General features: G+C 46.7%; 1 protein-coding gene across 3 annotated transcripts; it reads left to right on the forward strand.

The window, feature by feature from the left end:
• The first annotated feature begins 40 nt into the window (after nt 1-40).
• Nucleotides 41-23,640, forward strand: LRWD1 (leucine rich repeats and WD repeat domain containing 1). 3 transcript variants are annotated; one of them, XM_030537075.1, is made up of 16 exons: nt 41-100; nt 4,503-4,649; nt 7,873-8,107; nt 8,933-9,052; nt 11,134-11,286; nt 12,540-12,683; nt 13,676-13,999; nt 16,025-16,151; nt 16,504-16,613; nt 16,986-17,193; nt 18,815-18,887; nt 18,980-19,120; nt 20,383-20,480; nt 21,273-21,434; nt 22,206-22,330; nt 23,262-23,640. In XM_030537075.1, the coding sequence occupies exons 2-16, from the start codon at nt 4,570-4,572 to the stop codon at nt 23,400-23,402; spliced, it is 2,241 nt and encodes a 746-aa protein (XP_030392935.1). In that variant the 5' UTR covers nt 41-100; nt 4,503-4,569; the 3' UTR covers nt 23,403-23,640. The 3 variants fall into 3 exon arrangements, with proteins under 3 accessions (XP_030392935.1, XP_030392934.1, XP_030392936.1); XM_030537074.1 differs by lacking the exon at nt 41-100 and adding an exon at nt 1,529-2,887; XM_030537076.1 differs by lacking the exon at nt 41-100 and adding an exon at nt 2,967-3,057.
• Nucleotides 23,641-23,692: the final 52 nt, after the last annotated feature.

Genomic DNA, 23,692 nt, shown 5'->3' on the forward strand with positions numbered 1-23,692 from the left:
GGGAGAGGCCCCGCCCCGGGCTCCGATCGCCGCCAGCCGGGCTCCGGCCTCCCCAGCGGCGGCAGGGGCCAGCGCGGCCCGCTCGCGGCCCCGGCGGCAGGTGAGTGAGTGGCGGGGGTGTTGGGGGAGGGGACCCGCGGCGGGGGGAGGGACACTCGGGCTCCCCAGCCTGGCTCCGACAGGCCCAGAGCTGATCTGGCCGCCCCGACGCGGAACTCGCTTTCCCAGCAGTCTGCGGGACTCCCGGCCAAGCTGGAGGGCCGCTCTCGGACCCGGGGCATGCTGGGAGTTGTAGTTCCCCCTATTTCCGGCCTTAGCCTCTGCTCGGCACCTACTCCAGTCCCTGCCCCTGGGGGCCTAGGTCCAGCTCCCGGCTCTGCCCGGCCTGGGACGCGGGGGCTCCCTGCCCCCCCAGCACCGCAGGCAGGGCCCCGAGCCAGGGCCGGCTGGGACCGGGGGCTCCCTCCCCCCAGCACCGCAGGCAGGGCCCCGAGCCAGGGCCGGCTGGGACCCGGGGGCTCCCTCCTCCCCAGCACCGCAGGCAGGGCCCCGAGTCAGGGCCGGCTGGGACCCGGGGGCTCCCTCCTCCCCAGCACCGCAGGCAGGGCCCCGAGCCAGGGCCGGCTGGGACCGGGGGCTCCCTGCCCCCAGCACCGCAGGCAGGGCCCCGAGTCAGGGCCGGCTGGGACCCGGGGGCTCCCTCCTCCCCAGCACCGCAGGCAGGGCCCCGAGTCAGGGCCGGCTGGGACCCGGGGGCTCCCTCCTCCCCAGCACCGCAGGCAGGGCCCCGAGCCAGGGCCGGCTGGGACCCGGGGGCTCCCTGCCCCCAGCACCGCAGGCAGGGCCCCGAGCCAGGGCCGGCTGGGACCCGGGGGCTCCCCCCCCCCCCAGCACCGCAGGCAGGGCCCCGAGCCAGGGCCGGCTGGGACGCGGGGGCTCCCTCCCCCCCCCAGCACCGCAGGCAGGGCCCCGAGTCAGGGCCGGCTGGGACCCGGGGGCTCCCTCCTCCCCAGCACCGCAGGCAGGGCCCCGAGCCAGGGCCGGCTGGGACCCGGGGGCTCCCTGCCCCCAGCACCGCAGGCAGGGCCCCGAGCCAGGGCCGGCTGGGACCCGGGGGCTCCCTCCCCCCCCAGCACCGCAGGCAGGGCCCCGAGCCAGGGCCGGCTGGGACGCGGGGGCTCCCTCCCCCCCCCAGCACCGCAGGCAGGGCCCCGAGCCAGGGCCGGCTGGGACCCGGGGGCTCCCTCCCCCCAATGCCGCAGGCAGGGCCCCGAGCTGGGACCCGGGGGCTCCCTCCCCCCCCAGCACCGCAGGCAGGGCCCTGAGCCAGGGCCGGCTGGGACCGGGGACTCCCTCCCCCCAGCACTGCAGGCAGGGCCCCGAGCCAGGGCCGGCTGGGACCGGGGGACTCCCTCCCCCCAGCACCGCAGGCAGGGCCCCGAGCCAGGGCCGGCTGGGACCCGGGGGCTCCCTCCCCCCAATGCCGCAGGCAGGGTTGGCATGAGACGTGGGGTGTTTTTGACCCCATCCCTCAACATCACAGGCCTTGTCCCGAGCCTGAGACATGGAGGCTCTCGGCCGCCCCTCCCCCCCCCAATTGCAGGCAGAGGTGTGAGCCTGGGCTGGCCTAGAACATGGGGGTCTGGCAGCTCTCCATACTTTGGGCAGGGCTCTGAGTCAGGACTACATTGATACATGGGGACATGCCCGTGGAGGCTCTGCATCCCCAGACCCACCCCGGAACTAGACTGGACCAGAACACAACATAGTCACAGCTGTGTTAACACACAACATGGTAACGTGTCCCGCTCTGCAACTGGACCAGACCACAGCAATCAGGGCAGCCCTATGTCTCCGGACACAGCACCGTTACAGGATGAGACCATGCTGATTCAGACATAGCCATATGGCCCAGAACATGGCAATGCCACGGCTCTCTGGAACTGGACCAGGACACAGCACCGTGACAAAACATGGCAATGTAATCTTGAGCTGGGACGGAACTAGAAAAGGGTGACCTGGCTGCAGCCACCTGACCCATAACATAATGGCACAACCCCACACTGGAACTGGACCAGCCTAGACCATGGCAACCTGGTCACAGCCACGTGACATGGCAACACAACCCCATGCCAGAACTGGATTGAAAGGGTGACTCAGCCACAACCACATGGACCTTAACATGGCAACGCAATCCGGATCCAGAAGTGGATGGAATATAGCAATCCAGTCACATGCAGCCCCCATGCTGGAATGAGATCGAAACACAGTGACCTGGTCACAGCCATGCAACCCATAGCACGGCAACGCAACCCTGTGTTAGAACTGAACCGGAACACCCCAACTCGGTCACAGCCACATGATCAACAACATGGCAACACAAACCTTTGTTGGAACTGGACCAGAACAAAGTTACATGGTTACAGCCATAACATGGCAAAACAATCCCGCATTGGAACTGCACCAGAAGATGGTGAGGCAGCCACAACTAGAGAACCCATAATGTGGCAACGCAGTTTTGGGACAGAGCTGGACTGGAACATGGTAGTGCAATCACAGCTCCACAGGAACCTGTAAAATGGCAATGCAACCCTAAGCCAAAACACAGTGACAGCCACTCAGATGTGGCTTGTAACATACCAACACAATACAGCCCTGAGCCGGAACCAGACCAGAACATGGCGACAGTCACACAGCCAGGCAGCCTGTAACGTGGCAAAGCAACCTTAAGCCAGAACCAGACCAGAATACTGTGACATGGTCATAGCCACATGGCTCATAATGTGGCAACACAACATGACAATGTGGATACGGCAATGCTGTCATACTATAGTGACCTAATCCATAATGGAGATGTGATGCTGAGCCAGGACTGGAGGAGAATATGGTGGTGCAGTCCTTATCACTGTTCTGATCCAAAAGCACCTTAGAACACAGCAATGCAGCCTTTACACAGTGACACAGCCCCGATGCATAACTAGCCTAGAACATGGTGATTTGTATCATAACGTCGTGCTGGCACCTTTGAGCCAGCACAGGCGAAGGATGTGTCCCTGAGTGAGTGCTAGTCCAGAAGGTGGCTGTGTGAAACATGGCAGTGACGTGGCCTGTAACATAATGGCAAAGCCTGTAATACTGTCAATCTGATCTGTGACAGAGCCCTTGTATGTGAGATGGTCCGTGTGGCCCATAATGTGGCCCATGACAGTGTGACACAGCTGTGTCTGCGATATCAGCCCAGTTTCTGACATGGCTTGTAACTCAGGTGTGCCTGCCCTGGTTTTAGCTCCTAACTGGACTTTCATAATTGAGATAGGGGTTTATGGTTGGCTTGAATATATTGAGCTTGGTGAGATTAGTACCTAGGGGTCTAGCTATCTGTCCAGAAACTCAGCTCCCACTGACAACCCTGGTAGATGAAGGGGGCTCTGCAGCTTGCTGGATCAGGCCATAAATGACCACTGTTTAAATTGTCAGGTTTAATGCTTTTAATTCTTGGATACAATGGGGAAATTATTATTTGAAATGAGAGATTCTCCCTGCTGTTGAGCCTGCAAAACCTTTATTTGAACAAAAGCAACAGTGTTGGTCCCAAACAGATCCTACAGCTGGCTCTTGCCTGTAGCAAATCTTCTTAAGCAAGACAAGTGACTGCTCAGGGCCCCACATACTCTCATCAGCTTGCAGCCTAATCTCCGTCCCATTAGATGGCAGGTCATGATCATGGTCTAGGAGCTCTTTTTGTACTCCCTTCCTTTAGAACAAGGGCTGGAAAGGAAGCTAAACCAAGGCCCAGTATCCCCAACAGCTGTTCCCTAAGGCTGTTCTGGCACTGTACATAATATTTTTTAATATGGGTCGTTTCCACTTTCCACAGCAATGTGTTTCCTAATAACCTACAATATTGCTATTAGCATTTCTTTCCCCTGTGAGAAATTAGTGCCCATCAAAGGTGATGGGCATTATCACTTGTACTTTCTCTCCCTTTGGATGGAGGAATGAGCTAGTTAGTCCAGCTTTGCAAAATTCTGGGCATTTCCAGACTGGATCCAGCTAGTGGTCTCTGTAGTCCAGTATCCTATCCAGGGGCTAGTAACACTTGCTTCAGAGGAAGAAACCTTGCAGTAGGCAGACTTTGTTTATTATTTGTATTGCGGTAGCGCCTAAGAACCCTATCATGGACCAGGCCCTGTTGTGCTAGGTGCTGTACAGACACAGAAGTAAAATGTCGTCCCTACACCATCTTACAATCTAGGCTACAACTCACCTGCAAGGAGTAACTTCTTTTGGCAGGGGAGCAAAGTATCACTAATGTTTTTATTACCATCATTGCAGTGAGGGCAGTGAAGTGGAATTTGGTTGTTTTGTAAGTCTGGGTTGCTAATATTACCCAATGATGTCAGCTTTATCAACAAGGGGCAGTTGCACCATAACTTTTTTTTCTTTCTCTTGCTGGGACACAGTTTTAAAAGATTCCCCCTAATTCCTGTTTATTTCACCAGGAAGGTGCTGAGAAGACAGTCTACTGCTGACGGCCCTGTGTCTCCAGGAAAGGGGCAGAAATTAAAAATGTCAAAAGTTACTACAGAGCTTCTTTTGGAAAGAGCAGTTCCAAGATCTACTAGGCTACGAAAGATTGAGAATCTGAAGTAAGTGCAAACCAGACTCTCGCAAATTCTAGTTGAATCCAACCTGGGCTATAACCCCCTCTTTTTCCTTCTTTAAGTAGTGCTATTGGAATATGAAATAACTAGGGCGGTCAAGCGAGTAAAAATATTAATCATGATTAATTGCGCAATTAAAAAATGAATCGCGATTAATCGCACTGTTAATAATAGAATACCATTTATTTAAATATTTGTGGATGTAGTCTGCATTTTTCAAATACGTTGATTTCAATTACAACACAGAATACAAAGTGTACAGTGCTTACTTTTTATTTATATATATTTATTTTTGATTACAAGTATTTGCACGGTAAAAAAAACAAAAAAAAAATAGTATTTTTCAATTCACCTAAAACGAGTACTGTAGTGCAATCTCTTTATCATGAAAGTTGAACTTACACATGTAGAATTATGTACAGAAAATAACTTTATTCAAAAATAAAACAATGTAAAACTTTAAAGCCTGCAAGTCCACTCAGTCTTACTTCTTGTTCAGCCAATCACTCAGACAAACAAGTTTGTTTACATTTGCAGGAGATAATGCTGCCTGCTTCTTGTTTACAATGTCACCTGAAAATGAGAACAGGCGTTCTCTTGACACAGCCGGCGTTGCAAGATATTTACATGCCAAATGCACTAAAGATTCATATGTCCGTTCATGCTTCAACCACCATTCCAACAGACAGGCGTTCATGCTGATGACGGGTTCTGATCGATAACAATTCAACATACGGACTGACTCATGTTCATTTTCATTATCTGAGTCAGGTGTCACCAGCAGAAGGTTGATTTTCTTTTTTTGGTGGTTTTGGTTCTGTAGTTTCCACACTGAAGTGTTGCTCTTTTAAGACTTTTGAAACCATGCAACACACCCCGTCCCTCTCAGATTTTGGAAGGCACCTCAGATTCTTAAACCTTGGGTTGAGTGCTGTAGCCATCTTTAGAATTTCACATTGGTACCTTCTTTGCGTTTTGTCAAATTTGCAGTAAAAGTGTTCTTAAAATGAACATGTGCTGAGTCATCATCCGAGACTGCTATAACATGAAATATATGGCAGAATGTGGGTAAAACAGCATGGGACATAAAACTCTCCCCCAAGAAGTCACAAACTTAACACATTATTCTTTTAACGAGCGTCATCAGCATGGAAGCATGTCCTCTGGAATGGTGGATGAAGCATGAGGGGGCATACAAACTTTTAGCATATCTGGCATGTAAAGGCCTTGCAATGTCGGCTACAAAAGAGCCATGCAAATGCCTGTTCTCGCTCTCTGGTGACGTAAATAAGAAGCAGGCAGCATTATCTCCTGTAAATGTGAACAGACTTGTTTGTCTTAGCGATTGGCTGAACAAGAAGTGAACTGAGTGAACTTGTAGGCTCTGAAGTTTTACGTTGTTTTGTTTTTGAGTGCAGTTATGTAACAAAACAAAGTGTACGTTTGTAAATTGCACTTTCAGGACACAGAGGTTGCACCTCAATACTTGTATGAGATGAATTGAAAAATACTATTTTATCTTTCACAGTGCAAATATTTGTAATCAAGAATAATATACACTTTGATTTCAATTACAATACAGAATATAGATAAAAATGTAGAAAAACATCCAAAAATTTAATAAATTTCAATTGGTATTCTATTGTTTAACAGTGCGATTAATCGCGATTTTTTTTAGTTAATCATGTGAGTTAACTGTGATGAATCGACAGCCCTAGAAATAACGCATGTACATTATAAAATATGGAATATCAGCATTATAAGGTTGAATAAGCAAGAATTAATAGTCATATTATCTGCAATTGTAAGATCTTTACCCCCATGTATATTCTGCATATGCCATGCATTTTACTGCAGAACTGTTTAAGGAGGGCTGGCTTCTGATCTCCTTACATTAAATAGCACTTTCCTCCATTGTCTTTAGTGGGAACCACTCCTGGAGTAAGGTGCTACTTGCTGTGAGTAAGGGCATCAGAATCTGGACTGTAATGTAAAGGTTTAACTAGACCAGTCTGACCCTAATTCTCATGATATGTCCGGTGGGAAAGGTCCTCTGTCCCCTTAGAAAGAGAATTTCCCATTTCTCCAATGGGATGAAACACCTGTTTGGTTTTTTTAATAGGACCAGTTGTTCACAACTACTATAAACTTCTGCTTGTTCTAGGATAGGATTCTGCCCTTCCTGTACCTCGGGCCATCATGGACTTGGAGATGGAATTCCACATTGGAACACTTTGATAGCGTGCTTTTATTTATTGAAAGTAAAACATCATGTTGTTGTTGGTTTTTTTTGAAAGTTGGTCAGTTGTTTGAAAACTGCCATGGGGCTGATCCCAGGCAAGATGGTTTAGTGGTTAGAGAGGGAAGTGCTTTGAGGTGCATGAAGAGTACACCTCTACCTTGATATAACGCTGTCCTCGGGCGCCAAAAAATCTTACCGTGTTATAGGTAAAACCACATTATATTGAACTTGCTTTGATCCACTGGAGTGCGCAGCCCTCCCCCCCCCCCGGAGCACTGCTTTACCACGTTATATCCGAATTCGCGTTATATCGGGATAGAGGTGTATAATGTATTCTGTGGGTCTGGCCGCCATGTATGTGATGTAAATGGACACAACAGACAGTTTGATGAGGAAGTAACTCTGCTATGTTATTTCTCTTTTGGAAATAGTGTTTCAGAAGTCAAGTGTGGACTCTGAAAGATGTGAACCCAAAGAATTCAGCAACAGACATGCATCAAAATTGCTACAGTTATAATTTATCATTATAGGATATGGAATAGTATGAGCGATATGTGTTCATAGGAACTATAACTTGTTTCGTAGTGAGCCACTGATTGCATGGCCTGGGAATTAAGATACAGTCGTTCCACTGTTTATTTTCAGTGAATTGGGAGTGTCACAAATGGCTGTGTTTTCTCAGTAAGTAACAGGTGCAGGTTTTGCCTGTAGATAATAGCAATGGTTACTGTTCATCCACCAGATTTGTGGTTACACTTAACAAGTCTCTCCTTGTTGTCTTCAGATTTGTGCTTGAAACCTGTAGCGTTACACTCAAAAGTTAATGTAGGGTCAGTGAGATTTACTCAGCAAGTTTTGCCTGAGTGAGAAGTGCAGCAGAATGAGACTTTATATCCATTAAAAGTCAGATGTGCCCGTCTTTGGGGAACTGGAGACAGCATGTGTTCTGTTTTTGTTTTGTTTCAGCTTATCCAAGCTGCAGTTAAAGACCGGAGACTTGGACCCCCGGTTGTTTTCCCGTCTGAGACATCTGCAAAATCTCGATCTCTCTGATAATCTGTTGGACAAGCTACCTGCTAATCTAAGCCTGCCAGACCTCCGTGTCCTAAACTGCAGTAACAACCAACTGGAAGATGTGACTGTTCTGAAGCAGTTCCCACTGCTGGAGGAGCTAAACTATGAAAACAATGTGTACCTGACAGTGAGTGATACAATTTCCATCCTTATGTGATAAGCAGTATATTGAGTGAAAAGTAAATAATAATAGTACCTTATATAGCACTCTTCAACAGTAGAGTTCAAAGTGCTTTACAAAGGAGGTCAGTAGCATTATCTCTATTGTGCAGATGAGGAAACTGATGCACACAGAGGGCCCAGGGTCACCCAGCATGCCAGTGGCAGAGCCAGGTCTCTTGTGTCCCAGTCCAGTGCACTAGTCATTAGGCCAGCTACAGGAAACTTCCCTCCCAGGGCTGCTTGTTCAGGGTGTTCTGACATCATTCCTCTGTGCAACGCTTTGAAGATGGAAAACTCTATGGAAGTGCTAAGTGTGAAAGGGATCTTGGGGACCACAAAAACCCTTTTGCTACTTTGTACTCCACATAACGCTGCAGACGTGCCACAGCTGTGCGAGAGCGAGAGAGGTCATCAGCAGAAGAGTTAAGTGAGTTCTACGTGCAGAAGCAAATTCTGCCAGCCATCATAGCTGCACAAGTCTCTCTGGTGTAGCTACTGGCAGAGATTTTAGTCGTGTTGATGTATGAACAGGAAAGAGCCCAACGTGACTTTCAGACTCCAGGTTGAGTTTCCAGGGCTGGCTGTCAGGAAAAAGCTTTTACTTGTCAAATATGTTCCATTGATCGGGAAGTCTTATGTGGTGCTAAATGACTTCATTAAGTGCCCGTTGTGGAATAAATCTCTTCAGTTCCTTCCTGGTGATTTTGTAATTTAAAAACAAACAATGATTATTGATTCAAGAGAATATCATATGTGTCACCATAACTGAAACATTGTATCCGTTTTCTAGACCAATGATGACTATAAGGTCATGTTTCTTTTACAAAATCTTCGACTACTCAACGGCAAGGATGTCACCAAATTAGCTAATCATGTGAGAGTTGTCAACAGCCGAGAGCTGACCAGCAAGGTAAGATGTGTAATGTTTCCCCAGGCGTGCCTAAGAAATAGCTTAGACTTACAGTAGAACCTCAGAGTTACAAACGCCTCAGAATGCAGGTTGTTCATAACTCTCAACAAAACCTTTTAGTTCTTTCAAAAGTTTACAACTGAACATTGACTTAATATAGTTTTGAAACTTAACTATGCAGAAGACAATGTTGCTTTTAACCATCTTAATTTAAATGAAACAAGCTCTTTGTCAAATCTTTTTTGTTTAAACTTTCCCTTTATTGTTTTAGTATTTTACATTTAAGACGGTACTGTATTTGCTGCTGCTTTTTTTTTTTTTTTGGTCTCTGCTGCTGCCTGATTGTGTACTTCCAGTTCCAAATGAGGTGTGTGGTTGACTGGTCAGCTCATAACTCTGGTGTTTGTAACTCAGAGGTTCTGTGGTAGATACAATACAATATGCAGGTTAATGGTTCAGCCACTGTTCTCCACTTTGCCATTGAAACTATGCTGGCAGTCGGCGTGTTTAACTACAGTAGTACAGTTCCATCTGCAGTGTGAACAGTCCTTGTAAATACTTCAGAGTCCTCTTCACTGGCCTCCTGTTCTCTGAAACCAATTCGTGATTGCTCTCCTGGTTTTCATTAGTTTCCTTCCACTCACTTCACCCAGCCTTCACGGCCGTCCACTGCCCCCAATTTAAATCATCATTCTCAGCACTACAAGACATGGGCCCCGATTCTGGGATTCCCAGCAGCACCTGTATGCCAGCTGTGCTGGTGTGTAGGGGCTGCAAAGCTGGCAATCTTCCCACCTGGAATTCCCCTTAGTGCAGGGGGGATTTGGCAGCCCTCAAAGAGCTTGGCTTGTTTAGCCTAACCAAAAGAGGGCTGAGGGGAGATCTGATCACTCTCTATAAATATATCAAAGGGATAAACATCAGGGAGGGAGAAGAATTATTTAAGCTCAGTGCCAATGTGGACACAAGAACAAATTGATATAAACTGGACATTAGGAAGTTTAGACTTGAAATTAGATGAAAGTTTCTAACCATCAGAGGAGTGAAGATCTGGGAACAGCCTACCAAGGGGAGTAGTGGGGGCAAAAGACATATCTGTCTTCAAGACTAAGCTTGATAAGTTTATGGAGGGGATGGTATGGTGGGATAGCCTAATTTTAGTAATTAATTGATCTTTGATTATTAGCAGGTAAATATGCCCAATTGCTTGTGATGGGATGTTAGATGGGGTGGGGATCTGAGTTACTACAGACAATTCTTTCCTGGGTGCTGGCTGCTGAGTCTTGCCCACATGCTCAGCGTTTAGCTGATCACCATATTTGGGATCAGGAAGGAATTTTCCTCCAGGGCAGATTGGCAGAGGCCCTGGAGGTTTTTCGCTTTCCTCTGCAGCGTGGGGCACGGGTCACTTGCTGGAGAAGTCTCCGCACCTTGAGGTCTTTAAACCATGATCTGAGGACTTCAGTAACTCAGACATAGGTTAGGGGGTTGTTACAGGAGTGGGTGAGTGAGATTCTGTGGCCTGCGATGTGCAGGAGGTCAGACTAGATGATCATAATGGTCCCTTCTGACCTTAAAGTCTATGAGCCTGTAGTCAATGGGTTTGGCTGAGCTTGTGTGTGTCAGGGGCCTTCAGCTTTTCTGGACTTACTGCAACAGCCCAGCAGTATGTGGGTCTCAGCCTTTCCAGAGTAACGTACCTCTTTCAGGAGTCTGATTGATCTTGGGTCACCTCACTTAAAAACTACTTGCTTACACAATCGGACCTAAAAATGCAAGTGTCCCATGAGTAAAGGTGCTATATGTAAATATATCATTTATTTGCAGATGCTTCCAGGGTGCCTCTGTCTATCACATACGTGTTCTTTAAAGTAAAAACACAAATGCAAAATGTGTTGTTAAATCCTCCTCCCCCTGCCCCTCCCAAATGAGCTGAGATCATATACAAGCACCTGATCGAGGAAATGGCAAACAGAGCAGTGCCTGGTCTTAGGGATTGGCCATTTCTGGAGAAATTTTAGTAGGAAGCCTTCTGATTTCCATGAAGTATCCAGTTCAGTAAACCAAATATCTCTGTCTAGGTCACAGCTCACTGGGAGAGACACTTCCGGAGCCAACTCCCTGAGAAGTATTCAGCCGAGCACGTGAAGTTCCTCAGGAAAAAGTTTCTGAAGTCTGCACAAACCCAGGTCATATACGGACCCAGCTCCCTCAGTGAATTTACCCGATGGAGGGTAAGTGTCTGATCTTTCTGAGCTTTTTCTGAGTTGCCCGACACCAGGATTCTGCAGCTTCGTTTTGTGCACCCAGGAGGTTAAACTGCTCTAATGATTCCTGGTCAGGGGCGCTCCTGCAAATGACAATATCCACAATATCCGTCTTTGGTTTTCGTGCTAATTAACGGAGGCTGTTACACAAGCGCCAGCAATAAATTCCATTCCAGATGGAGTGATGATCTTTACTGCCTTTGTTTTCTACTTGCCAGTAGTTAAGGTGCTCACAGTGATTAAGTACTAGAAATACAGTAGTCACTGCAAGCGGCAAATGATTTTAATGGCAACCACTGTGTATTCACCGCTCATTTTGCACTGCTCCCATTAAAGCTAATGGCAGCTGTGTGCATATTTTGTTTGAGTATTTTAATTGCATGTGCCCTAGGCTTCCATCTGTTCTTTGTCTAGCATTACTGCTTTTGCATTCCTTCCTCAGATGACCCCATTGGCATCAGTAACAGAGTGGGGTGCCTGGTCTACGTGGCACAGACATACCCAGTAAAACAAAACACGTAATGGCAGAAGTCCTACGTGGAGGTTAAGATTGCCGTCAAACAGGCTTGTATTTCACCACGTTGCAGAACTCTGCTGTGCTAATGCAGACAATTCACCCTAATCTCTCATTTCTGCCTGTGCACTTTGGTCTCCCAGGTCACCAGTATCTATCACTTGCCATTCACGGTGTCCCGGTGCGCCCCTTGGTCGATGAGTCGCAATTGTTGCTCCGATGCACTGGTCTTTGGCTAATAACGGGTTTCAGTTGGCTATCTTTTCATTGCATCACCAGTATTTCGTCGGGGCTCACTGTATTGCCAAGCACCCGCTCCTTTCTCTGACTCTAAAAAGAGCCGTCTTTAAACTATCGTAACTGACCCTGGTTGCTAGCAGCCTCAGCAGAGAGGCCATAGTCTGAATGAGGCCAAATTCCAACCTCCTAGCAGTGGTCCCTTCAGATCAGGAATGAGGCACAGGAGGGTGGCAGCATGGGGCATCTTGCACTGCTGCTTCCCATACTGGACGTATTCTGTGAGTAAAGAGAGGGCTTCAGTCTCCCTGCCTGTGAGCCAGTAAGTACACACACAATATCTAATGGAAGCAAATGTTAAAAAACACCCTCCCCTATTACAAACTGTAATTGCATAATTGAGTAAGGATGTTCTTGTCCTTTGACCTCCATTAAGTGACACCTTTTAAAAATGTACTTGCAATGCTAGGTGAAAATGATTGCAGAGGAGTTGCTGGCATCCATGCTGGGACAGGAAGAGAACACAAATCCTGAAACACAAGAAAGGGTGGAAGATAATGAGGAGGAGACTACAGAAAACCCCAGGGAGGTGGGAGATGATGATATTGCGCAGGTAAGGATTCTCCAGGGGATTCTTCTGGTCAAGACACTCTTGCTTTTTTAAAAAGAATACTGCATTAAAGAGTAGGGACCACGCACAGCTGCTTTTCCAGTTAGGTTTTACACACTGCATTGAGGTCAGCTTTATGATCTTGATGTCACTAAGCTGCAGGTGAGTAGTATATTTCTCTACTAAGGATTCTGCAGCCAGGAGATCTTAGCAGATTCAGTTGCAACCTCATCAGGGAAGTAAAGACAGCTCATTCCAGCTATGTTTTTACTTTCATCCAGAAGGATCTTAAAGTCCTCTACAAAATTAATGCTGCTGTTATTAATTATTTGTATTTGGGTAGTGGCTTAGAGGCCCCAGCCTGAGATAAAGGCCCCATCGTGATTGGTGATGTAGGTGTATATAGTGAGAGACTGTCCATGCTTCGAAGAGCTTACAACCTAAACAAACAAGACAAAGAGCGAATAGAGGCATAGCAGGTCAATGGCAGAAATAGGTCACCTGACTCCTTCTCCAGTACCGTAGCCACTGGACCAGGCTGCCTCTCCGTTAGTACAGGGATTGCTTCACCCGCCACTAAAATGCAGCCACCTCTGGGATGATATGCAGCAGCTGCATGCTGACTTTCAGAAATCCAAACTGAAACGAGGGGTTGGTTTTGTTAACTTTTTTTTAATTGATTTTTCTTACAAATTCAACAATACTCATCAGTTGCATCCAAAACTTACCTGTCTGTAACTCAGGCAGCATCTCAGTATTATCCTATTTTAACAAACCTTGCAAGCTAGTGGCACCTTTATGTGGTGCTAGCTTTAACCTTTCCCAGGAATGTGAAGGCAGGGTTAGTATCCCAGAAGACTAGCCAGATTTAGGAGCCCAGTCTTTGGGCATTTAAGGGAATCAGTTTTTGGGTGAAGACTTTCTGTGAATTACAAGCTGTCTGTATGCTGGCTGGGGCGAGAAACAACCCAGTACATTGCCAGTGTGTTTTGTAGGTCACATTAGTCCCCAGCAAGAGAAGAGGGACTCACTCAACAGCGGGATCTGTGAGCAAAAGGCCACGGTCCCAGTGTAACACTGAGGAGGAAATGGTGCTTAGTCCCAGAAAGTCCGGCCATTCACAGGATGAGCCGACTCCCGATAGACCAAGAGCATCGAACCAACAGACCAAGGTGGCCGAAGAGACTCACAGGAATGGAGAACAGCCTCCGAAAGGACAAAGCCACGGAAGATCCAGCCAGTTGACAGAGGAGCAGAAAAGCCAGGAGCAGGATAAAAGGGTTCTGACCATAACCCCGGTCAAGAACCTAGAAGACAAGGTACATTGATCATTCTCCTTTGGGGTTGGTTTTTGGCCTCTTGGGCATACAGAGAGGATCCATGTTCAGATGGGAGGATGGGAAGGTTCTGCTCTTTCAAGGCATCTTAACGATTCACGCAGCTTTCCCTGATGCACAGTTGACCGAAGGATTCGGGGGTGGGGATTGCCTTTCTCTGAAGCATGAGGGTTTGGCCACAGTTGGAGATGGGACACTGGACAGGGTGGCTCTGAGGTGGTACAGAAAATCCTCTTTCCTAGATGCTTGGCTGCTGTGCCTTCCTTGCATGCGCAGAGTCAAACTGATCACCAGATTTGGGGCTGGGAAGGGATTTTCCCCTGGTCTGATTGCAAGGGGGATTGATTTAAAACAGAGATTTAAATCACTAATTTTAATCCTCATTTGAACTGACAGGCAGGAAACCTTGATTTAAATCGTCTGTTGTAATTGTGTTTTGCATTTGTACTTTTTAGCTATTTCAGCCAGTTCAGTGGTGTGAATTTCTTTAAAATTTGGTGGCAAATATTAATTTTTGTATTTAAATTATTTTAATAGATTATAATAAGTTTAGGCCTTAACATAGGTTGTCAATTTCAAATTTAATTTTAAATAAGTTTATTAAAAAAAAATTGCATTTAAATTAAAAAAAATCTGTTTTTGTTTGTGTTTTTAATAATTGATTTTTATCTACCCTGCCAGATGGGCATGGAGCTTGGTTTTTTTTCACCTTCCTCTGCATCACGGTGCTGGGTATATCCCACTTACTCAATTGAACTGCTTTGGTTTAACTCAGTTATTGGGCTCAGTATAGAGGTAAAATGTAATGGTCTGTGTTATACCAGCATTCAGACTAGAAGATCATCTGGTCCCGTCTGGCCTTAAACTCTATGAATCAGTGACACTGATTCATTCCAGATTTGGGATCAGTGTATGTGCTCGGCTCCCAGGGATGTGGAGGAAAGGCAGCAAGGGGGAAGAAATCCCTGTGCCAGTTGTGTAAAGTCTCCAGCGTGTTGGAATTTCTTTTTCTAACGTTACCATAGAATTGGCGGATTTGTCACGGTAAATGAGCAAAAAGGGTTTCGTGAGCAGAGCCTTGCTTGAAGAATCCTTAATTGTTTTTGGACGGTTCATGTACAGAGGATACTGTCCACTGCTTCGTGTTACTTCAGTCTCCCCTCGCATTGAAGCACAAGCGAGCAGCTGCAGCGAGCTGTGCTGGCTTAGCTGAACAAGGGAGGACTCTCTGTGTGGGGTGTTCTGACACCACCCCTCTTCCTGGTGTAGGGAGGCAGAGCTGGATTCTGTCTGTGCCCCACTGATTCCTGCCTAGCAGAGCAACCTCTTGGTGCCATAAGTGTCTGGAAATAAATTAAAAGAGCCCTGAAACTCCTCTAACATACAGCAGGAACTGGCCCATTTCTCAGCCAGTCCCAGGATCAGGAGAGCATAATTGGGGCATTAAGCCACCTTTCCGCCCAACATGGATATAGCGCAGGATCAGAGCCCTTGTCTTCAAAACCCTAATGGACTCTAGCCAGGCTACCGAAGGGAGTGCCTTGCTGCCTGGAACACTTCATGTCCAGACACTGGTAAGGACTTGGAAAGTAGAGAGGCCCAGAGAGAGGGTTAGCAGCTGGGTCTGAGGCTGTGGGACACCCCATAGGAGGGGACTAGAATGCAGCCTCTAGTCTGATCCCCTTCAGAGACTTGTGCAGACCTTCCAGTTTATATGCAAACCTCCCAAAGGTTGAGATGATGACTAGGTGCGTAACACACTAGTACAAGCAGCTGGGACCTGTGTGCGCAAGAGCAGATCCCTTTTATACGAAGTATTCTGCCCTTTTTTTAACACTGTATTTCAACTCCTAGCTGCAGTGACGGGGGCTGTGTAAACACCTAAGTTCCATCTGCCTCTTGAGCTAGTCACTGATGTCCTGTTTAAACAAGCCCTTGGAGTAGAAGGCCTCTGATCTTCTATTCCTGTTACTGGCGCATGTTTTCTAACTGCGAGGTTTATTGCAGGAAGTTATCAGTTTGGAGCCATTGCATTTTCTTCAATGTCACAGTAAAGGCAACAGCCGGGAGGATTTTAAAACGCAGCTCTGGTCCTGTGTCTTCGAGCCGCCATTGGATTCTGGGGCGAGGAAAGGTGAGTTTGTTCAAAGGCACCTGGAGAGCATTTTGCAGTGGGCCGGCTTCACAGAATGACTCCACAAACCCTTTGCTGAAGGGTGCCCAACTGACTCATGTGTTAGACCCCTCCCCTTTCAAGCAGCAGTTTCCACTGCTACCTACTTACATTTTTTACTATAAAATAGATCAGGATTCTCTTGTGGTTTGTGTGTGTGGATTTTGTGTCAAGTTAACCTCCGTAGAGATGCCAGCCCCCAGAATCATTCCAGTACCGCACAGACAGGGGGAGCCTCGGGTAACAGAGAGATGATTATGGTTAGTATAATGAGCAGAGGTCTAACCACAAGCCCTGGGATTTCACCTTTCAGACCCTGTAGTGAGCACCTCCAGAACCATGGCCACATGTGGAGGGGAATCTGTTTGTCTTATCGACTGTGAGACCGGAATCGTGCTGAAAAAGTATAAAGTTCCTGCGGAGGTAGGGGCAGGAGTACAGTGACTATAACTATGTTACAAACCAGCCTGTTAGAAGGGTGGACGGGCATTAAAATGATGGGTACAGACAGAAAATGTCATTTGTTGATCCTGAAAATAATAATACAGGCTAAAACTTAGCTACCCCACTTGTAGGCTGCTGAATCTGCTTCACAGCATAGAAGGATCCATGTCCTGCTTTTGCAGTTTGTTTCTTCCCTTTAAGTTTGGTCTGACATGTATGGCCCCTGACTGAATATTCATGTCATTTCAAAATGTGGCTTCTCACTAGTTCCCTAGATTGGGATCTAATCTGTGACCTCACAGCCATCCTCCTGTGTTACCTTTCACAAATTCTCATCTCTCTCTGTCCTAGGAGTTTTTCACCGTTGCATGGACAACTCTGACCATGGTAACTAATGACGGTCGGAAAAAAAAACATAATATCCTGGCCGCAGCCGGGAGAAGAGGAATTGTAAAGCTAATTCATGTATCGGCTGATTTCTGCTACGGAGAGATTAAGGCTCACAAAAAGCCCATTGCTACAGCCTGCTTCAGCCCAAGCTGCGAGACACACCTCTTTAGTAAGTCTCTAATTCTGCATCTCTCTAGTAGCAGGGAAGAGGCCTTTTGTGGTGGTCAGTGTTGGAGCAGGTACTGGTAGGTGGATATTGACGTGGATGGAGGAGTGTTGAGACACACGTGGAGCACATGTACCTCACTGGGGGGTGTGGTACAAGTTTCCCCTCAGTGTCTATCCACAGAGGATAGGAATTGTTACAGCCTTCTGCTATAGAGCCTTGATTCTTCCGCTCCAGTGGCAGCAGCTCAGGCTTTTGGCTCTAGAGGTGCAGTGTCTCGCCCGTGAGGGCAGCCATCCCATCGAGACCACATAAAACCCCAACTATTCCCTCCTGAGGCGTAAAGAGGGTGAGACCGACCATGCTGTGTCTTGTGGGTCAGAAGTTGTGACTCAGTCCCCATGTCAAATGAGAGAGCTTACCCTGGGCTTCTTCATTGATCGGAAGAAATCAAATTCTGTGCCTTTACTTGTTGTTAAATAAATTTAACGACCTCCGATTTTACTCACTCTTATTAATGACCTTATTCAGGGCCAGATCCTGACATCGAGGAGAGTTTTGCCTGGGTAGAGAGAGCGCGGTTTGGTGCTCAGTGAGCAGCCAGTAATAACCATTGGGTTACAAGTTACAGTTGTATTTTCTGTACAGATCAACCCTTCTGTTTTTTGCATTCCGTACATTGTCTTGCGTCTGAAACGACTCAGCCTGCTGTGTGCCCAGTGCCACATGAATTCATGAAGGCTTAAACTTTCAGAAGCATCCACTAACTTTGGAATCCCCCAGTTCTGGGTGCCCAACTTCTGGAAGCATCCAAAACTAATGGACAGCCTCAAAAGTACGCTCAAGAATTTAAAATGGAGAGGCTAGCCAGCTCAGTAGATAGGTACTCTATCTGATTATCATTCTCAGCTGAGGGGGACTTTCACCTGGAGAATTGTTCTGAGTTGGACAACCACAGGGACCTGGAATGGAGGCAGGGCCATTTTATTTTGTAGTTGTGGGTTTTTTGCAGGTGTTAACAGTTGTTCCCTGAAGGATGGTCTGGTGGCCAGTAGTGGCAGTTTGAGGGTCGTCATTTGATTGGGGTCTGAGTTTCTTTCTGAAGACTCTATTGGAAAAGTACCACATAGCTCTCACTGCCAAAGATTTTCAAATCTTTTGTACTTGGTACCTAGTGTCCACAGTGGGAGGTTCTGTGATGGTTAATCAAGTACGTGGAATGAACTGGTGGGTTGCAGTCCATTGGGAAAAGTAACAAAAACAACACTGTCTGGAACTGGCATTGATGCTTTTATTGGCCTTCTCAGAGGCCTGGAAAACTAACTTCCCTTGAGAAGACAGATTTGCTGTGGGGAAGTTTGCATTGCCTGTGCTGTGGATAAAGGGCCCCAGGGCTAGCAAGCTGGCACTCTTCACCAGCAGTAAATTCATACAAGATAGGGCTTGGCTGCTTTGTTAGTTGGGCCAAAGCCCATATGGCTGATGCTGTGTTAATGGCCTCACCCCAGACACAGCTGTGCAGTGTCATGTCATGTGAGCCAGGTGGAATTTTTAAGTGGAACAGAAAGAAATGTTGGCAAGTAATGGTCTGTAACTACCTGGTACTGTTTTTTGTCCCCCACAGCTGCATCCTATGACAAAAGAATTGGCCTCTGGGATATTGGGGTTCCGGATTGTGACTACAACTTCAAAGCAAGGTACGTGTTCAGAAACAAGATGCACTCAGTTAAATTCTCCTGAGAAGCAACTGTTACAGGAGGTTGGATTAAGTGTCTGTTTTATTTGCCAGCCAACTGATGGTGCTGGAAGTTGCCTCTATTCCATTACGGATTGCCCTGGTCCCATCCTGCCCAGATCAGTTCCTGCTGGCTGGTTGTGAAGAAGGTTGTTTTGCTTGGGATATTAGACTGGACAAGCCACAGAAGAGCAGGTAAGAACTATGGGTCTGGGACACAAATTCACTTTCCATACCCATAAGCATTCTGAGGGCTTTGGGATTTTGATTATAGAGGGCTGAGATGAGGAAAATCTATTAGATCTGGATATAATTCCTCAGCTCTTACAAGATGGTGGACCCCAGCAAGAGGTATAGAGAGCAGTTATTTGGCATGTGTGATGCTCAGATCCCTGATTCCAGTAGCGAGCTCCGCAGCACAAGGTTTCACCTTGTTCTCACCAAGCTAGTTACTCCTTGGAGGGTGACACCAATGGATCTGTCCTCCCTGAGTTCTTAACTACCATACCCTCAAACTGCCCCCGTCTGGTTTGTCATCCCAAAGGCATGAAACCAGCCCTCGGTTATTGATTCACTTTGGCACCCATGTTCCTAGCACAACAGCGACCTGTTTGGGATAAAAATAGACAAAAAGTTCATTTAACAGAAAACCCACCGCTTCAGAAATGAAATAGTAAGGGAAAGCAGACAGACACAAATGACACAGGCTTAACCTCAGGCTTTCCACTTCCACATTAGATAATGTCCCTTTTCTAAAAACAATCTACCTAATGCCTTTGAACAGGTTCCCCTAGTACCCTGTAACTCTAGGGGGATCCAGGTTTCACAGATAGCCTCCTGCCTGAAGGCTGTCCCTCAGTTTCCAGATTTAAAAGAAAAAACCCTCAGACACAAGCTTACTTTTAAAAGACTCCCCTCCCCCTTTTAGTCCAGGGTTTATTCAGTGTGTAAATCCCCTCATAGCTTTCCATTAACTCTAATGCTCCACCACTGTCTCTTCCTGACTGGACAATGGGTCATTACTTGAAGCCAGGTTCTTGAAAATACCTGGCTTGGGAGATGCAGTTGAAATTGTAGTGCAGGTATGTACCCATCTCTTACAAAACCTGTCAAGTTCAGCACATTACAGGCATTCCTAAAAGACTTTACTCAATACACTTTGATTGCGTACTATCAATTGCTTCAACTGCTCATCGTTGGGGGTTTAAACCTTCTGTTCTTCCCTTGGGGGTCAGGACCCGATTATCACAGCATAATAGGAGGCCTAGTTTTAGATGGGCCAAGAAATAGATCGTATTAGGGAATGATCCTGCCTAGGCACCGACAAGGGTTCGACGATGCACTGTTTCCATCCCTGAACTCTGTGAGACTGTCTTGTTTAAAGGGTCACATGGTGCTTGGAGAGGGTTTGTTTGTTCAATAGCTGAGCACTCTTTAACTTCTCAATTTTTTATCAGGCCTTTTGAAGTGGCGTTCCAGTTTCCTAATGATAAAGGAGAAGCAACAGCTTCCCACAGAGTGGATGGATTGGCTTTTTTGAACAAGGATGTTGTGGGTAAGCATGAAGTCAGATAGTTGGAGGCAGATTGCCATAAGCACAGTTATATTGCATGTAGGAAGTAAGTCATGATCCCCTGGTCTCAGGAAGACTGGAACAACTTTAATTTTGTACTACAGCTGTGGCTGTGAACATTTCAGTAGGTTTTATAATATTTGGGCTGGGACAGATTTGGGACTGGAGCCACATACCGTGAATATGGTAATGTTACATTCCTAATATAAGGATGAGTCTCTAGCTATGAAAGGCAGAGGGCTTGTTCTTGGTTCAGGGACCTTAACTCCCACCCTGAAATCTGGCAGGGTTTGGCTCTCTGGGCCTGTCCACACATGCCGCAAGCTGGGGTGTGAACTTAGCTATTCTGCCCTGTGTGGACACTCACACTAAGTAACTTTGTGCACAGTGAGATTAGCTACAGTGCATTAACGTCCTGTGTGGACAGTGTGTTATAAATTCACACCCTACCTTGCTGTGCACTAAACTTCTCAGCCTTCGTAGTAGTGAGCAGTACATTGGCCGCCTGTTTTCAGCTGCTGCTTCCTAGGCCCCACTAGCTCGAGTCCTTAAGTGCTGCTTTAAAGTACTGTGGGGTGGAAAAATCAATTAGTCTGCTTAAGGCTAGGATGGCTAGAAAGGTCCCTCAGCTATCATCATACATGGTGATTGGATTTCTTTTGTAATGGGGAGCCATGTTACTGTCAGAAAAGCAGTATTTAAAGAGGGCTGAGTGTTCTGAAATAAATGTCTGAATATTTTAGGACATTCAACGGTGTTTGCTCTCTCCTCCAGTTTCTAAGAGTTCTAAGACAGGGTCTATCTACTTATGGAGCTGGAGTCAGTCATTTGAGGCACAGGGAAAATCATGTCAGAGAACACGACCTGCGCTTATTTTAGCTGAACTGGAGTGGTCTACGACAGACCTGCCCTACCTTACCCTCAGCACCTGTCCAGGTAAGCCCACCATTGTTAGCTATAAATGAACAATGCAGAAGAGTGGACTCAAGAAGCTACTGTTCAGAAAGGACTTGGGCAGGGTATGTAAAGCAGAAATGGCAAGGTCTATTAACTTGTACCTTCTAAGGTATCAGCAGTAAGGCTAGGCCTAAAATCCTTCCCTGAGTTATTGTTCTGATGCTGCCTCTGTAAAATGCTAGTACCTAATGTCTGCAAAGCACTTTGAAATGAAGGGTGCGCTTACTATGCAGGTGGGCAGTGTGGTAGAACTTCCAGCCAGCCCTAACAGTGACACATTTCTGGGAGGAACCTGAATCTTAAAATAATCCACCCTCTTAGTGCCTTATGCAGCGAGTGCCTCATAACAAAGACCAGCTGTTGGCTGGAGGCACCCAATGGAGATGCTAGCAGTGCAAGACCAATGTTAAAATGACTTCATTTCAGCCTTGTGAAATGGTCATACCAACTTAACAGCCCGAGTCCAAAATCCACTCATCATTTGTCATATCATACTAAGGAGGTGCTATTGGCCAGCCCATAAAAATAATAGGAGGTGAATTTTGTAAGGCTGGTTTACTTAACACTCTGCAGCAATTAAGAATGGGACACGTTTCATCTGGAAGGTGACATTCCTTATACTGGGCTCTGTCTCCCCCTCTTAAGCTATGGCTGCCGCCAGAAGGGGTGAATGAGTGGTAGAGGGTGGAGAAGGTTTTGGTCTTGGCCATCAGATCTCTCAACACTGCCCTGGTTCCTTTGCATTTGCAGCTGCAGAGTCTGTGTTCTGTGGCGATGAGAAGGGAAGCGTGTGGATGTACAATCTCAGCAAGCACTCTTCAGCCTGGAGGGCCTCCAAGGGAAAACGCTCAGAGAGCAGAATAGCTCCCACACAGGTAGGCCTTGGCCTTTGCTTTTTATATTGAACAATATTCCCCATTGGTGAGGCTGTGCAAACAGGAGGCATAAGACAAATTACTTAACAGCTGTACAGATCTGAGTTTAAATCTCTCATTAGGTGGCTCTTTTAAGAAGAGAATTTTTTTTAAAATTCAGACCGTTCAATTTAATTCTAAAAGGGGCTGGCAAGAGTCAGCAGAGAACTAAATGTGGGGTAAGTCTCTGCCTTTCCCACGCTCTTGGTGCCATTGGATAGCGTATTATTAACCTCTTCCTCCTGAAAGGCTTCTCACCTGCCAAGTCCTGACAGTACCAAGTCATAGTTGATGTTTTTTCACCACCAGCTCTGAAAATTTGATTCCCCCAAAACAGCTGCTCTTGAACAGGGCTCTCTGTATTACCTACTGTCTTTCCGCAGTTAAACCAGTGTATCAAAACCTGAGTTAAGACTACAGCTGTTAAACAAGGGGAGATTTTAGCTAACTTGAAAATCTGTGGTCAAGCTTACATCTCTAATTGCCTAATAATCCTCTAGAATGGGTTTACTGTCCTAGATTGGAGTTGATACACTCCCAACAACTGAGGCCCTAACTGTTAGCATGCAATGGCAGCAGTCTGGAAGAATCACTTACGAACAGTACATGCTGTTAGCCAATAGCTACTCCACAACCCTATACACTTACAAACTTTTTATATAATCGTACCATGACTGGTATGTATAAAGGGATGGACTGAGGGGTCAGTCTCAACCTGTTTTATACCCTCCTGCAGCAAAGACTTAGGCTTTGCACAGAATGTACATTTCTGATAGAGTGGGTAGCTGCAGTTTTCTGACTGCATCCCTGTACCTTTCCTTTCTAAACAGGTAAATCCAAACCAAGCTTTAGTTCAGAAAAGCTCATACAAAGTAATCTGTTCTCTTGCTAGATTCTTGAGTGGCCAGAGCTTCGAGCAAATGGGGAGCTGCTGACTGAAGTCTTAATAAACAACGTGGTGACAGACCCTACTTTCACTTACCTTATTGCTTTAACTGGCGTAAATATAGCAGCAGTATGGAAGAAAACATAGCTTGTTCTTTATGGAAAATTTCATTCCTGTGATGTTTTGAAATAGTGCAGTATTAGTGATTGTTTCCAAGAGTAACCATGAAGTTTTCTAAACCAGCCCTTATCATGCAAGAGAGAAAACGCAAAGGGACTTGGCACACATGCTGTCATTGACAATGCCTAGTTTCTTTTACTGTGAGTTTTCACAATGTGTATTTGTTTTATAGAAATGATACTTAATAAAATGTAATACCTGGTAACTTGGGAGTGAAGAGATGACTTCTGGGGATGGGAGGGAATGCTGCCATAGAT

Source organism: Gopherus evgoodei, chromosome 17 (assembly GCF_007399415.2).
Source record: "Gopherus evgoodei ecotype Sinaloan lineage chromosome 17, rGopEvg1_v1.p, whole genome shotgun sequence".
NCBI lineage: Eukaryota > Metazoa > Chordata > Testudines > Testudinidae > Gopherus > Gopherus evgoodei.

Excerpts from the sequence above, each read along its gene's own strand:
- LRWD1 (XM_030537074.1), top strand. The coding sequence starts at position 2,772 with ATGGCTCATAATGTGGCAACACAACATGACAATGTGGATACGGCAATG. Across the intron at positions 14,000-16,024 it reads TCAAGAACCTAGAAGACAAG|GAAGTTATCAGTTTGGAGCC; the intron begins GTACATTGATCA and ends GGTTTATTGCAG. Across the intron at positions 22,331-23,261 it reads GCAGAATAGCTCCCACACAG|ATTCTTGAGTGGCCAGAGCT; the intron begins GTAGGCCTTGGC and ends TTCTCTTGCTAG.